The sequence below is a fragment of the Buteo buteo genome, chromosome 23, assembly GCF_964188355.1.
Source record: "Buteo buteo chromosome 23, bButBut1.hap1.1, whole genome shotgun sequence".
NCBI classification, from domain to species: domain Eukaryota; kingdom Metazoa; phylum Chordata; class Aves; order Accipitriformes; family Accipitridae; genus Buteo; species Buteo buteo.
Window position 1 is genome coordinate 3,218,015 of NC_134193.1, and position 16,309 is coordinate 3,234,323.

Genomic DNA, 16,309 nt, shown 5'->3' on the forward strand with positions numbered 1-16,309 from the left:
CCCCAGCAAAAGGACTAATGGAGGGAAACCCAAGAGAGATGATGACCCCCATCCCCAGTGGAGGGAGAGGGACCTGCCCTCTGCCCCCTCTCCTCTGTGTCTCTGCTATCAGCAGCTTTCCGAGGGTCTCTGCGGGTTACAAGGGCATCGGTGACCTCTCGGGTATTCGTCCTAGCGCAGACATGTGCCGAGACTGCAGCGATAGCAGCTGGGGGAGGAAGCAGCTCTGTAAGGGCTCCCTTGGATATTCCCGGTGCCGACAGCGGATGGCTCTTAGCTACAGTAATGGGCAATAGACTGGAGCTGCCTCTTCGAGGAGGAGGAGGAGGGTAATTGGAGGCAGTCTGTCGGCATTGATCCAGTCCTGCTGCCCCACTGTGTGGGCAGAGATCAGGGAAGATATGGGTGTCATTATCGTACCATAAAAAGGGATGAGTGCTAATGCATGCGTGTCTCCCCCTGTATTGATCGCGAGGATGAGGATGGGTCCGTTGTCGCTCGCTCCTGGATGATAAAAACACCGTGTGTCCTATGGGAATGACGGAAGCAGCTGCCTCCTGCGTGACCCTTTGCAAAGCTGAGATCTTGGGCCCTGCTGGTTCCCGTGGCCGTGGGCAGTGGGAAATGGTGGCTTTGAGGTATCGGAGGGGTCCCTGGGTTCTAGCGAGCTTGAATTTCTGCATCAAGGGCCAAGTGCAATTCCTCCTTCATCCTTCCTTGGGGCAGGGACTGATGGTGGCTGGTGCCTCCATCGCCCCAGTCGGCACTGGGGAGCTCTCCTACACTGGGCAAAAGGTGCCTTTTTTTCTCACTGCTGTTCAAGTGGTGGGGAGGGGGCAGATAAAGCCCCCCCGCTGCAGCACCGGAGTAGGAAGCACTAATACTTTCATCCTATTAGTGAAGGCTGCAGCAATTACATCTTCATTAGCCAAATACACTCTGCTGGTTTTCCCCCTTCCTTCAGCCCATTCTCGTCAAGGCTTTGCACCAGGGAGCCTCTGTTAAGAGCACTTCAGAGCCTCAGGGACAGGAAAGGCTGGGGAGTGCAGGATTGGCCCTGGGGGAAGGCATCGCTCACTGCTTGCCTGCCAGGATCTGCTGGGTCAGGAGCAGGGAGCTGGGTAAACCCTGATGCTCCCGTATGTTTGCTGGGCCATGGGGGCTTCTTCCTCCAGCTTATATCGCGTGCTTCTGAAGGGTGTTCTTGCTGCAGCTGGCACTGGCAAGGATGCAGAGCTGCTGTTTGGCAGCACAGCGTGTCTCAAACGTGCCAAGCCAGCATCTTGAGTGTATCCAGGTAACTGGGCAGCCGTTGCTCCTTTGTGCCTCAGTTTCCCCACCTGGAAAGGATATCGTTGCCTGCAGCGAGGCCTCATTGGCCTCCAAGACGATCAGTGAGGGCTTTGCAAGGAGCCCTGGTCATTGGGAGCAGATATTGCGGCTCTTTGAGTGGTTCCCCTAATGCTTCTCATGGGCTGGCAACCATGTGCAATTATTTAAAACACTGTTGATGGCTAGGAGAGAAGTTAAACTCTCCGGCTTTCACAGCACTTGCCTGGACAGACGGACATCAGACAGGGCATCGGATGAAATCCCCGTGGTGTGCTCTGTCCTCTTGGAGGACGGGCTCTTACCCCTGTGTTGGATGCCCTGCATGGTGCTGCCCGGCCCGGCTGCTGCCAGCTCGCTGCCAGCCCACCCACCCGTCGGGCAGCGACGTCGCACTGTCCAGGCTCCTCGCCTCGAAGGTCGATGTGCAGCCAGATGTGCCAGCACTGCACCTCCCCGCCTGCACAGCCGCTCTCATCCTATTCACCTGGATACTTCTGATGGACTTGTCCCGGCACTTTGAGCTGCTCCCAAGTTTCAGCCTCTACCAGGTTTTAATGAACAAAGCATCTCCGGCTGTTTAATGCAGCTGAGCAGATCTGGCTGGGGAGGGGGAGATGTCAGAGCACCCAGAGCAGGGAGGCTGTAAAAACACTAGTGGGGAGAGCTGCCCTGCCTCTGCTGGGTCATCCCCACAGCCTGCTTGGGTGCAACAGGAGCGAAGCCCTGCGGCTCCCCAGACCCTTTCTGCAACCTCATGTGAACCTCCCGTGCTGTGTTGCAGCTGCAGAAATGCAGGAGCTGCTGCACTGAGCTTGTACGGGCTTTGGGAACCATCCCCTCTGCCCTGAGCCCACAGAACGGCCGTGCTGAGACAAGCTGGTGGGTAGAGGGCTGTGCTGGAGGGTCTTCTCCTGTCCCGCTACCCTGGCTTCTGCTTTCACACCTCAGCATGGTCCTGGGCTGTGCAGAGCTCTGCAACCTGGCTCTGGGAGAAGCTTCTGAAAAGAAAGCATCCATGGTGTGTTATCACTGCCAGTCTTGGCCCAGGGCTTGTGCTGCTTTGCCTAGATAAACCAAGGGCTAGGAAAATGGTCTAGCAGGGTAGCAAAGGAAACACTGGGGTTTTTAAACCACTCGGTCAGATTTTCTTCAGCAGAAGCACTGACCTGCTGGAAGGATGCTCTGCATATCCGCAGTGGTGTTCAGGCTGGGCAATGATTTCAGGGAAACATCCTTTTGAGCAGCCAGCCTTCCCTTCCTGGGGAAGGGCTGGCGAGGGAAGGTGGCGCTGGGGCAGGCTGTGAAACTGGGGGACACTGGGGACCAGCAGGGTTTTGCGGGCTGTGAAGGGCTGTGTGTTTGGTGAGCACTCGCCCGGTGCTGCCCGCGGGTGAGCGGCAGCAGCGGTGCTGGCTTTAACCTTTTGAAAGGTGATGGAAATGAATTGCAGGCTTAGCATGAGTTTTGAACAATGTTTTATTATATGTTTAGTGTTCTCTATACAAAAAAATCCAGTCTTTTCTTTTTACAGTGATTCAAAAAAATGATATCTGAGTATTTTGGCCTTCTTTCATCTCTCATGCAGTCGGTTTATAAGTCCTCATATTAAACATTTTTTCTGTAGTCCATAAATCTTGTTGCTGTAAACTGTTAATTTTACAGCTTCAGCTATATATTTCTCATTGGAACAAGTGGGTTAACGCAAAGGTGTTGTTTTTTGCTTTAAAAAAAGGCAAATAAATACATAGAATACTTTAGAACAACCAGGAGGTTTTACAGAGAGGATGGATGGATGGTGATATATTTACAAATTAAAGAAAAACAAAACAGTCCAATACTTTCTTTCTGATGTGAGCAGGAGGAACAAACATTTAAAACTCTGTACTGCAAAGGAAGGAGTCTGTTCTGTGGGTTTGACACAGGGTTTAGACTGCATTTGACAACCAAAGCCCGATGCCCACTTGCGAAGGACGTGGAGAGACAGGCGCTGCTGGGCAAGGGGGAAGCTACTGATGCGGTGGGTTATTTTGTTAGGACCAGAAAAGCATCATTATTCTTGTTAATAAAACAGGTCTTAGTGCAAGAAATAGAACATGGTCTTTTTTTTTCTTTTTTTTTTTTTTTTTACAAGGTTTGTTTATTGCTTAACTGAAATTGTTTGCTGCTAGTACACAATTAAGCCTGGTACGACGGATGTTACGTTGCAGGTTGAACTCGCAGCTCTGCTGGGACCTGCACACTGAGAAGAGGCATTGGGACTTGCCAGGACAGCCGGTGGCGTGGATGGAGCGAGTGCTGCATGCCAGGTAAGGCACGGCACGGGGCATGGCGCCGGTGATGGACGATGCTGTGCGGCTTTGCCCTCGCACCCATCCTGCTCCCCTGGCGTGACGGTGGCAGGAGCTGCGGCTTCTCATCGACAGGTCGATCGCTTGGGTTAGAAATGACCGTAACACGTGGACTCGGGGTCTGTCATCTGCGAGAAGGCAATGCTGGCAGGGGGTGTGTTGTGGTCATGACCTGGTGTCCAGATAGTTGGGGTTTCTGTGAGCAGGATTTCGGGTCTTGTACCAAAACTCGTTTTTTCCTTGCTGCGTTTCTGTCTCTTACTGCAACATCACTTCAGGGAGAATAGGAGCAGCCTCAAGATCATGTAAACACAGCAAGTGTCCTCTCGTATCCCACGTTTGCTCTCCTGTGGTTCGTATCAGCTGTTGTACCTGTGCAGGGCTCCAAATAGCAAAAGGCTGCGTGTCAGGGAGGGACAGGCTGTGTCCCTGGGCTCAGATGCAGCCAGCAGAGTCTGGATCTGTCTCCAGAACATGGATGAGGTTTTGGCTCAGACAGTTTTAGAAACAGGCTCAAGTTTGCAACTTGGGAGTTGGACCCAAACTGCTTTTTCCCCAGCTTCTGAGAGCACTTGAGTTTCAGTCTGGCTCTTCTTTCTCTTTTTAAAAAATCTATTTATTTATTAAGTGTTGGCCCCTAATTTAGACCCTTTATGAAGATGCATCTTCTGGAAAAGAAAAGGTGAAAGTGTGCCCTGCTCCAGAGAGGCTGTGCAGATCCCAGTGAGGGACAGTTGCCCCTGTGATGGAGACCGACCCCTTAGGAGGGGTCCTGCCCTTCAAGCGGAGGGTGGCTGATACAGAGCCCTCCCAAGCACCTCTGCTAATCCTGGGGGTTACGCTATCGGTCGCGGGAGATGAGGTGACTGGCCTGTCCCCTCCGGAGAGGGACAGCTGGGGATGGAGAAGCAAAGCAGCTCCCACAGGGTGACGCTGGGGACAGGCAGAGACAACCACCATCACGGTGCACAGCCAAACGGGCAGAGACGGGCAGACAAGACCCCTCAGCACCACCGGTCCTCGTGCGGGGTCCCCATCCATCTCCTAGTGCTCAAAGGACTCTCACTCGGCAGAAGTGTGGCCACAATGCCCGTGTGGGTGCAGCCTGGCTCTGGCTATTTCTGGGGGGCAAATGCGTTTTGGGGTGGCGTGGGGTCACCCTGTCAGAGCTGCGGTGCTTTGGGTGGTGGGAGCAAGCGAGGGCTTTGCTCCCTGCGACGCAGTAACTGCACGTGCAAACGTCTACTGAATCTTTATTAAAGGGAGTAAAAAATGTTAAGCTCAGGATGAGTTTTGAACTTAGTGAGAATTTTCTTTGGGCTTCAAAACTCTAGGGGAAATTTCAAAGAAATGTTGAAATTTTGACTATACCTTATAATTTTTGAGTAATTTTTACACTACAAGGCTACAAGTAACTTACATGGAGCTCTTTGTCCATGGGGTCCTCTGCAGAGATCTCCTTCCTTTTCTGGTTACTTAAAGTAATGTGGTGGTAGGACTCTAAATGTTTTTGCAAGACTTTTTGGGGCAAGAACAGGACTGGCTGCGTCCAGCTCCTTCCTTCCCCAGTTGCTGAGGCATGCCGCAGGGCGCACGCTGCAAAGCTACAGAGTGAAACACTTCTCCATTTCCAAATAGATGCCAAGAGGTTTGCTCTGTAAAATGATGGTTAATGACAGGACAGAAATGCAGGCTTTAATATAAATGGCACGTAATACAGATAAATGACACAGACTGCCCTGCTTCCAGTAATGCCTGACCAACTCTCTTGTGGTTTGGACGTGTTGCGTGTTAGCCAAGGGTCTTGTGGTCCCTGTTAGCTGTTGGCCCACCAAGCAGCGAGGACCTGATGTGCTGGGTGTGAATGAAGATGCCCAGCTCTGGTGGCAGAGGCTTTTCTGCAGCGGAGGCTGTAGTTCCTTTCTCTCCTCATTTCCACCAGTGCTTAGGCAAGAAGTTATGCAAACTCAATGTTGTAAGGACAGCCATAGGCTTGGGAAGCGATTATCCCTGTGACCAGGGGCTGCATTACACTTGGCTTCGTGTGTTTGCTGAAAAACCGAATGCGTGTCCTGGGAACGGGCTGGGAGATGCTCTCCTTAAACCGGATCAGTGGCGAGTGTCAGCCGTAGAAATAGGCTTGTTGCATGAATGCATTTACACTGACGGTAACAGAGCAAGACGTATGGCTCCTACTCTGTAAGATGACACAGATGGAGGACCCTGGCAGATGTGTTCCCGTGCGGTGGAGAGGGGACATCCTTGCGCTGCCCTGGGGTAGCAGGAGCTCCCCCAGCTCTAGGAGGAGGCCCTGCCTGTTAACACCATCCTAAACCCTCCTTGGCTTACATGGTGCATGTAACTCCTTTGCTGTTTGGTTTCCATCCAGCTTTCTCCTGTTTTCTCTGTGTGATTCAGCAGTTGGTGCTGCGCGGGTGCTGACCGGGTCCAGGCTCTTCCCCGAGGTGCAGGATAGTTGTGCCATTAGCAGCTTAAAGAATGTGGCAAAGTCCATCTCGACAATCCATATTAGTAGAAGTATTCTTGTTAGCAATATGTCTTCATAGCAAACCAGCTTGAAAGCTAAAAGAATAATTGCATTAATCCTATTGCATTTAATCCATTATGCTGAACAAAAACATCCTCCTTAGAAAAAGAAATGAAAGAAAAATCCATCCTAACGTCGTTCGCCGTCTGTGAAACGGTCTGAAGAAATCCGATCTCTCTCAGCGAAGGTACCTTTGGTTTCGAAAGTGCAGGAAGTGGGAGAATACACATGGCGTTGGCCACTAAGTACGGTCTATTATAAAACTCTACCTTCTACAATGATCCATGCTGTCTCAGCTGGGAGAGCTGCCCAGGCATCCTACTCCTACTGGTCTGGCGGATCGAAGACCATCGCATTAGGGGCGTGTAAGCGGTGGGGGAATAGTATCAGTTTATTAAACTTCACGGGAAGTTCGAAGCTGTGTAAGGCATGTGAAGGAGCACTCCTATCCAAGACGCTTTGTTACAGTGTGTTAACGGGTTAACTTAAATCGCGTGTTGTCTTGATATGTAAATAAGACAGCGGAGGGGAGTCCCACGGTGCAGGCGCTCGCTCGTGGAAGGGTCTCGCTCAGGCTGATTGATGGAGGGGGAAAAGGCCACTGTCAGAAATGAGGAGGAGAGTTTAGTGGAAAACACTGCGATCTGGCTCATCCCTGGTGCCTGGGGAAGATGTGGACCTCAGGTCCTGCGCTCCCACCACGTGCCTTCCTCCCTGTCTCCCGAGGGATGTGCATCCCTGAACCGTTCAAGCTGCTGATTGGGAGCTGTGGTGCGGGGCGATAGCAGGGGATCCTCCACCCCATCCTGGTGGGTGCTTCTCATCCTGACCAGGTGGCTTTGATTTTTTTTTTTTTTTTTTTTACAAGTGATTTCTGGTCCCCTCATCCGTTGTTAATACTGGTCCTGCTTCTACTGCCTCTTTGCTACATTAGAAATATGGAGTTGCCTTTAAAAGAAAGCAGGCATGGTCTGGGGGCAGTTTCCCCCCAAATTCTTACAAAGCAAAGACTAAACCACAATGATTTGCCTGCGATTACCCAGGCAAGCAATGCTATTATCCTGGGCTCGGCGGGTGAGCGGCACCTGACTGTCCTTCCACAAATCCCACAAGCTTTTCTGCAACCTCTCGTCCTCTGAGGATGCTCTGGAGTCCCGTGGGGGTGGCGGGTGACCTCCCCATGGGCTTTGCAGGGGGGACGGACCATGTAGCCTCAGCTACCGATGCGGGTTATGGTGCCAAGGAAAGTGGTGGGGACCTGTTCTTCCCTGCGTAGGTGCTGCTTGATATTTTGGGGAGGAGGTTGCGGTGCTGACTAGTTTGGGAGAGGCTAAGGTGCTGCCGTGAGGATGGACATCGTAGTAATACAGTGCTGTGGTGTCGTTACCCAAAGACCCATCGCTTTCCTTCTTTCATGCATTTACGCTGCTTTTGCTGCTCTGCCCAGGCCCCGCTCACCTCTCTTCCCTCCCGAAACTCTTTTTTTTTTTTTTCTCTTCCCCCCTCCTCCCCCTCTTATCTGGAACCTTCCAGTAAAGATTAAAAAGAAGAATTTTTAACTCCCTCCCAAAAGAACAAAAAGGGCCTTGGGGAGCCTGGGTGGCCGAGCCCATCGCGTGGCCCCTGCCGGGCTGGCTCTGGGTGCTGGGGCCAGTCCCGAAGCTGGGGTGCAGCTCGAGCATCCCGCTCCTCCTTCAGCCCCTCTGGCTCAGCCCAGATTTCAGCTACAGCTACAACCCACCTGCCCCCCACCCTGCCCCGGGAGTCCTTGCCATTTGCTTGCTTGCTAAGGATAAGATGGCATCGGCAGCCACCTGGTCTGCCTGTTTGCTTGGATTTTTTTTCTTTTCTTTTTTTTTTTCTTTTTTTTTTTTTTGTCATTGTTGGTTGGTTTCATTCACACGTTTCTGTTGGAGGTAGTGGCGGCGGCGGCTGTTGTTTAACCCCCATCCACTACAAACACCTCAGGCTGTTTGTGGTTTCAGTGCATTGCGCTATGCCAATGAGTAGATAGCATTGACTGGGGAGGTGGCTTCTGAGCTCTCGTTGCCTTCAGTCTCTTCTTTGTCCTTCTTCACCGTGTACTGGCCGATAAAGGAGCCGTCCTCGTTAAACTGCCCTTCTCCTCCCTCTCCATAGTCCACCAAGCTATCGTCACTCTCCTGCTGCTTTATCGTGCCGTCCAAGGAGGTCTGGCTGTTTGGCAGGGGTTTGTTGTCTTCATCGCTGGGTGGCAGAAGACAGACAGACACAGTAAGGGTTGAGAATGGGGCTTACAACCTTCACCCAAGGTCTGGATATTCAAAAATAAATCCAGTGTGCAAATATACTGACCAGAGACCACAAACGCGGGGTGCTCTGACTGCAGACAGCAAGTCGTGGCATGTCTGACATGGACGTGAAGGTGGGGAGACAGCCTCCGCGTCGGAGGCCCACAGCTGCCTGGGCAATTGGTGCTGTGGTTGGTATTTCTGCAAGCCCAGCCTTCATGCTTTTTCTTTTTAGAAAGCAATTTTTTTTAACCTATGTTACATACGATGCTTAGATCAGTCCAACTGGATGTACATTATAAATATCCTTTCCTTGTCATTGCTTATATTCTTTCTTTCTCTTAGCATTTTAGCCAACCTTGGTGTAACCTGGTTTAGTGAGGCTTGTTTCCAGATTTCCTTGCAAAAAACACACTCGGCTGTTTAGATAGCTACATGCAATGGGGAGCACTCTCAAAGCACTGCGAGGGCGCATGTATAGGATGCCAAGTTCTGTGCAGCTTCCAAAACTCATGGGAATTTACCTTTCCAAGCTTATTTCTGATCATCTAAGCTTGTTTGCTCAATTCTTTATGCTTTTCTCTTTTTCACTAGAAAGATTAAGCCAGGTCACTGAAAAATAAATAGTCTGACCCACAGGGGAATAATACCAACCCTTTAAAGAAACCCTTTTAACAAAAAAAACCAGGGAAAAGCTGTTTTCTCTCTGGAGGGCAAGGGCTGGTATCTCATAAATACAGATAACATTGCGTGGAGGATGAGAGTGGATTGCTATATATAAAAATTAACTTTCATATCAACCAGTCCTTAGTTCATGTTTGATCTTATGTCCAGCATGCAAATTCTGTAATATTGCTAAAGGTATCACATATGTACCTTAAACATTTGTCCTCCCACCTCCATTCCTGTCTTTTTATTGTTGTTTTAGCTTGGGACTCATCAGACTCACTCCCCAGCATGGCACTCTAGTCTGTTCCTTTATTTTTCTTAAAACCGGTAAAAGTACTGGGCTTTGATTGCATCCCTTGATAGTCGGTGTCCACACAAAGGTGTTTGCTTCCTGCAAAGGCATGAGAAACACTTTGCTTGGGCCAGGGAGCAAAATGCTCTTCAGCTGGGGAAGGCATTAAATCTCTCTCATGCCATTTAATTAATGGCATCAGCTCTCTACAGTGGGAGAGGAATTTGGTATCCCACAGTACAACACGCAGCTTTCTAACGTATTTCCTTATATCAGCACTTTGTGAATTAAGTGATAAGACAAAACCAATATTTAAGGCCTTGTGTTAACTTGGCATCACAATAAAAAATACCTTGTTAGCTTTGAAAGCAGCTTCTTTCTGGGGGAGGAGGAAGAGAATTCAGTCTGCAAGCAGGACTGCCAGTTAGAAAGCCCAATAAATGCCAAGTAGAGAGTGGCAAAACCCAGATCCCTTTATTTTGCAATATTCTTTCCCAAGGTTTGGGGTTCATTTAAAGCTGCATCTAGAGCCAGATTTTTCCCTAATGGGGGGTTTGCAGCACCAAACACCCTGGCAATGCATTTCCCGAACCTGCCCCCTGGTTTTACCTCTCTCCGGTACTGTTTATCCTGTTAGTGCATTAGGAGGGTGAAGCAGATATTTATCAACATCTTGATGCGCTATAACCCTGTTAAAATGGATTTCTGTGGGGTTTGCTCATGTGTACATTAGAGAACCAGAGCACCCAGATGAAAACCATTTGGGAAACGTTGTCCTGAGTTGCATAAATCATTGAGATGAGGGGGAGGCTAGAGCCGGAGGGAGGATTTTCAGGACTGAGACAAAGAGTGGGCAGATTGTTTAGGATCTAGCGTTTTTTCGCTCGTGTCCCTTGCCACCATCCCCTGGGTATCCGGCATCCGGCTGAATGCACCGAGGGCATCATCCCCAGGTCCAACCCTTGGCCGGTCCCGCTACACCAGGAGGGATCAGCTGCTCAAGCATGGGGCTGGGGGGGCCCTGGCTGGTGCTCGGGGGTGCCCCCAGCCCACAGAGCATTTCCAAGCAAGATGCAACTCGCTGGACATGGGGGTACCCCTGATGCCAGCAGGAGTTAGAGGGATCTTGTTTAATGTGTTAGGTGGAAGCAGGTACATGGGAATAGGGAGGGGAAGGTATAGTTTCAGCTATAAGGAAATAAATAGCTAGAAGGAAGGAAAATAAAAAGAGCTAAATGTGCCGGACTTCTGGCAGCACGTGGTCCTACCTTTCAAGAGACCTTCATGGTCCATGTGGATAGACCAGGTGAAAAGGAGAAGAAAGAATGGGAATAAAACAGAGAGAAGCAGAAAGAGCCTGATCAGAGAGAGATATGATGAGGTCTGCATTTACAGGGGCAGTGCTAAAAACCAAAAAAGAAATGTCTGCATTCCTCATGGAGCTAATTGCCTCGTTATACCAAATGGAACCAGTGTAATTGTTCAGAGCTGGATGAGCCTCATTGGCTTCCCCAAGAAAGCTAATACAGAGCAGCAGTGGATGGTGCAGGTGGGAAGTGGTCTGTTTGCCATCAGACTGTTCGAAAAGGGCTCGTGGTTGAAGTCCATGAGTGAGTGGCTGTAGGGAACAGCGGTCGCTGCCGGGGACCGACATGCAGCAGGACAAGGGCCAAGTGAATGGGTCACTCGGTTTCCCTTCCAGCCTTCTGCTGGGTCTCCATGATGTAGTCATGCACCAGTATCATGTTATCTATTGAGAAGCCTACACCTCCCCAGGCTTCTTCGCCAGACCTCTCCTCCCCTCGCTAGGCTCAGAGGACGGCTCTGTGTCCTCCTGTCTTGATGTCTGCTGAGATGGTCCATTCGAGGCAAGCTGGCACTGCCCGTGGTGTGTAACCTGTGCCACAGAACACTATCCTGAATCTGAACTGGAGCCCAGAAGCTAAAACCAGTCAACTTTTCCTTCCCAGCAGCCGGGGTTTCCAGCCGACTCCCCCACGTGCAGCTTAAACATTTGGTATAATGAGGCACAGTCACTGGCACAGAACATTGTCCAAGGATAATGGTCTCCTGCTTTGAAAATAAGCTTCTCAGCTTAGCCTCTGCTCAGGAAAACCATTATTCTGTTAGTGGAACAGAAAGATGTGACAGTATCTCTTAATTATAGGCTGCAGAGATTTGAAAGTTGCATGCACAGGGCATTAAGGACGTGAGATATGATGAGAGCATATCAGACATGCTATGTGGAGGTGGGGAGGGAAACCAATGAAGAACTCACGTCAACTCAATTCCTGTCCTTGCTTGAAATACTAATTGCTACCCTCCTTGAGCCTAACATCGCAATCATTTTGAATCTTAATCAGCCAACAGCGTTTCGTATCAATCCTTCAGGTTCACCTTCCTTTCTGCCTCCTTGAGGGAAGCCTCCTATTACTTCTCTCAGGAAACCTGTTGTTCCTGAGAAGGAGGGGACAAAGTTTATGGGTTGTTGGGTGTTTTTTGTGTTGTTCTTGTTTGATTGGGTTTTTTTTCCCCATCTGGTCTATGGGACTGTGTGATTGAATATGCAGGAGCATCTTGGAGCTTGGTTGTTGCCCTCCTACTGACCTCTGCCTTTAGCTTACAAACTTTTGGGAATGGGGCTGTCAATAAAAGTTTGAGCTTCAGCTAAGCAGAATCTGCTGTGTAGTAGGGTGAAGGATTCACCCCATTCCTTCCCATTGCCTGGAAGGCAGTGCCCCTTGGATGGTGCTTGGGCAGTAATTGCAGCATTGCTGACTGTCACAATGCTGCCAGCCATGCCAAGAGCTTGGTTTTCCTTCTGTGCGAGGCAAGTGGTCCCTGGCAATGCAGTTGCTTTAGGAGCGATGGGGTTGAGGAGGTCTTGACTGCAACCACCTCAACGGACTCTTGAGAAGCAGATCTCTGAAATCGGTGCGTACTGCCAGAAGCTCGGCTGTGGAGACCTTGCCTGAGATCCAGGTGATGGAGCTGAGCCTGTAGCGTTGTGTGTGGGTAGCTCCTGGGTGATAAGATGGTTCAGGCTTGTTACATGGTATTTACACCATCCCACAAATTTGGGAACCAAGAAGTTCCCTCTCATGACTCAGAGCATTAAGGGACTTGTTTTGATCAAAATATGGACACTAGCTGTGTAGTATGCAGTTATGGTTATGGCTCGTATCTGTACAAGGAGCACTGCCTGCACTTGTAAAATCATGCCTGGGAAGAGATGCATTTGATCTGGGGCAAAGCCTGCAACAGGACCAGGCTGGGCTAATTTCTTCTCTGCTGTTCTTTATGTCCTAGCCAGGAATCTGAAGGGAACGTCCTCAGGCTGTGATTTGTATGTGGACTTAATGTAATTGCCCCAGTGTGGCTTGCCACCACTAGAAGTGATAACCAAATTTTGCAGGGAGGTGAGGAGGGTATTGCCCTGGGTGTTGTTTAGGGCAACGAAGAATGGCGACCTTTTCCTACAACATACTGCTTATTCTGGTTCCTGCTGGGGTGTATTTGTATTCTGTGTCACGCTATCAGAAGACTGGGGAACTTTGGGCTTATGACATCCTTTGGAGAAAGTCTCGCTATTGAGAGTTACCATGCTGCTAACAATATAAATGTGTTCGTATTGAGGGCTGCAGTTCTACTTCCATTTATGTATTGTCTGCAGGCAGATATATTCATTTTGCCTCCTTTAAAGTCTTTGGCGGAACACGTGTGTCTTGTTACATCCCTTACTGAATTGTAAATTCTTCCTATCTTTACTACTTCAATTTGTAATGCTAGAAGTATCAGTAATGACATGGGGTTTAATTAACCCCTGTTTTGAAGTCAGGAGAAAAATTCCTGCTAGTCTAATTGGGCTTTGGATCCAGCTCAGATGGAAAGGTGCATTTTAATTCTTTAAAGAAAAGCAAAGCCCACTGTAGGCGCTGAAAGGGCGAGCTGGGTGTGCTGTAATACATCCCCGTCATCTGTCAAGTGTGGGCAATCCAATGAGACCTGACATGGTTACCTGCTTCTGCTCCTTAGGGGCAACCATTAACAGCAGCAGAGCTGTGAATGCTGCATTGTGCGTGAGCAGGCTTGGGAGAGCGCTTGCCCCTTTCTGAAATATCCTAGGAGTTTTCCTGGAGTAGAAATGGGTGCTGCTGCTCTTCAAAGGATGCCATTTTGCATCAAAGCAGCTGAGCGGAGGTGGGGGGACAACAGAGCCGTTTTAGCAGAACTGCTGCTAGGCTGCGCTGCAGCCCTCAAAGGGTGTTTCTGAAGGGTTTGCCTGGGGACCTCACAGAAAAGCTTTAGTTGGAATGCAGGCAGACCCCCACATCGGAACTCCTGCATGCTTTCAGGGCTGATCCAAACATAACTTTGGGCATTTCTCCCCTGGATACTCTTTTATGGGTAGGAGAGAAGCTGAGCTAAGGATGATATACCTGAAATATCCTCAGGCTGCTTCAGAGTTGTTTTTAAATTTTTTTTTGTATGTGTTAGGAGTGTCATTAAGGTTGATCTGTGCCTGGCGAGAGCCGTGTCCCGGGTAGCTGATGCCAGAGTCCCAGCTCTCTGCCTGGACTGGTCCTCCCAGGCTGAGACAGGAAAAGTAGGAGACCTTAGCAGCACCCTCACAGCCTGGTTATTCTTCCAGGGATTTAGGCAGGAAATGTTTCCTTTGGTAGAGGACTTGCAGAGGGAAGGAGGCAGGAGGAGGAAGGTGGGAGAAATAATTTAAGAGGCTGTGTGGCACCGTGGTGCTGCGGTTATGTGGAGGGGTAGCGCGGTGAGGTCTGTGATGGCCGGGAGTGGGGCTGATGGGGAGACGTGGTCGTGTGGGTATGCATGCCGATGGAAGCATACCTGTAGTCGAACGACCCATCTTCTACGTTCTTGTCTTCGGGATTTAGATGCTCATCTTTATTGTCTCGTACTGTAAACAAGCACATCCCCGACACTCACGTTAAAAAGGAGTACAGAAGATAAAAGCTTTACGAGACAGTAACAGCAGCTGGCGTTGAGGCTGTCTTTGTGAAATCCCTGCGGGGTGAAGTACAGCTTTTCATTGACTCGGTAAAAAACCTGCATCTGGGAGGGCTTGCAAAGAGTGCTGCTGTCGTGGCACCAGGGCACAGGCGCTTCAGATAGCGAGAGAGGATGTATTAATTTGGGAATTTTCTTAAGCCCTATCTTTGCTTTGCAAAAATTAATGCGATTTTTGCCTGAAAAGATCTTTTTCTAGATAAGGACAAGCAAATTTGCAGAGTAGAGGTTGGATCACGCGTAGCAGGAGCGTCCAGCTCCACAGGCTGAAGCCTGCACAGCACAGAGCCCTCACCCGACCTTTAATTAACTGAAATGCTTCCCACTAATAATAGCGTTCCTACTACAGAGAAAGAAAAGCCCTTGTAATCACAAGCATCTATCCGAGAGCAATACAATTTGATTAGCCCCCAGAAGCCTGGAGATGTTTAAACCATGAGCACAAACGACTGCCATGCAGTGCTCTTACCTGGGTATTTCCCACCTCTGCTCCTCTTAATGAAGCAGACAATCAACAGAATAAGGACCAGGAGAGCTATGGCACACATCAGCCCGATGAACCAGCCCTGCGTTGCGATGTCCACGTGGTTCTTGGTATAAGCTGGGAGGAAAATTGAAAGGAAAAAAAAAGCTGTAAGGGACAGACCAGAACCACAGAGGGAAATAGATGAAGAGTAAGACACATCCACTGGTTTAGAAATTATCTTTAGCTCTGTATTTGTGTGTCTTTGCGTGTATTGACCAGGTTATCTGAGACTGTAGCACAGGGATCTGTGGCTTTTTTTTTCTTTCTTTCTTTTGTGGTGGTAGGTCAGCTCAACATTTTAGCAGGAGCTACAAACAGCGAAGGGTCACAACATAAAGTAAAACCTAGCACAGACCAGTGAGAAAGGTGCATTGCAAATAATGGCAAAAGAAGCTGGGTAACAGATTTGATCTTTAATTTACTGTGTCTGAAAACCGCCCTGGAAGCGAGAAGGTCTGAAAGAAACGTGCCAAAGCAGATCCGGTCCCTGGTGTCCAGTGAGGCTGAGCAGCACCACTGGATCCTGAGCCCCTCAAGGGCTCGTTAACAGCCTCGAGCTGGCAGAAACCTGAATCCTGCGGGCCAGCCTTGCCCAAGCTGCACTGCCCATCGCCTCTGGCTGCGCTGCCACCACCGACAGGGTTCTGCTGCCTTTGGGTGGTCACAGGGGGTCTCCAGGGCTAAGAGGGGACTTTGGAAGCCCACCAAGACTTGGCCAATGCACGAGTGGGGATATGGAGGTGGGAACAGCTCTTTGAGAAATGGGTCCCAGATAGTTGAGAGGTGGTCTGATAGCACGGGAAAGTCTTTTCTCCTGGGGCAAGCTCTTTATACCACTGCTTCCAGCACCCTCACAAGGCTATATTGAATGTTGTTATATTAATACCAAGCAAGGAGGTGTCTTGTTCCCCAAACAACGCTCTGGCTCCTAACTGCCGTGTCCTCCCTCACGTACTCTGACTTCTTGTTTGCAGCTCCCATACACGGTCAGACAGACAAATCTGTGTCCTATAAATAGCAACAAGCTGCCATTTTCTGGCTCTCATTGACATGCACTTCGTATTCAACAAGACAGAGCAGAGGAGAAAATAACCTTCAGCGCAGCAGGGGGGCTAAATTTAACCAGACTGCAGTGCAAACAGAGATAGGTATTCCTGGCAGGAGCGCGGGAGATCTGAGCTGGATGGGATCAAATTGGGATTTAGCAGGGGTTTGCCTGAAATGGGCAGGACAGTGCAGCGAGCAACCTTTTGTGGTGCCCATGTGATGAAAACCAAGGTGGTG

General features: G+C 49.7%; 1 protein-coding gene across 10 annotated transcripts in view; it reads right to left on the bottom strand.

Moving 5' to 3' along the window:
* Nucleotides 1-7,066: 7,066 nt before the first annotated feature.
* NFASC (neurofascin) overlaps nt 7,067-16,309 on the bottom strand; it is a 56,172-nt gene continuing 46,929 nt past the window's right edge. For all 10 annotated transcript variants that reach the window (XM_075055055.1, XM_075055056.1, XM_075055057.1 and 7 more), the window contains 3 exons: nt 14,969-15,100; nt 14,320-14,389; nt 7,067-8,454 (listed from right to left, as the gene is read on the bottom strand). In XM_075055055.1, coding sequence (XP_074911156.1) covers nt 8,223-8,454; nt 14,320-14,389; nt 14,969-15,100 — 434 coding nt within the window. In that variant the 3' untranslated portion in view covers nt 7,067-8,222. The remainder of the gene's footprint in view (nt 8,455-14,319; nt 14,390-14,968; nt 15,101-16,309) is intronic.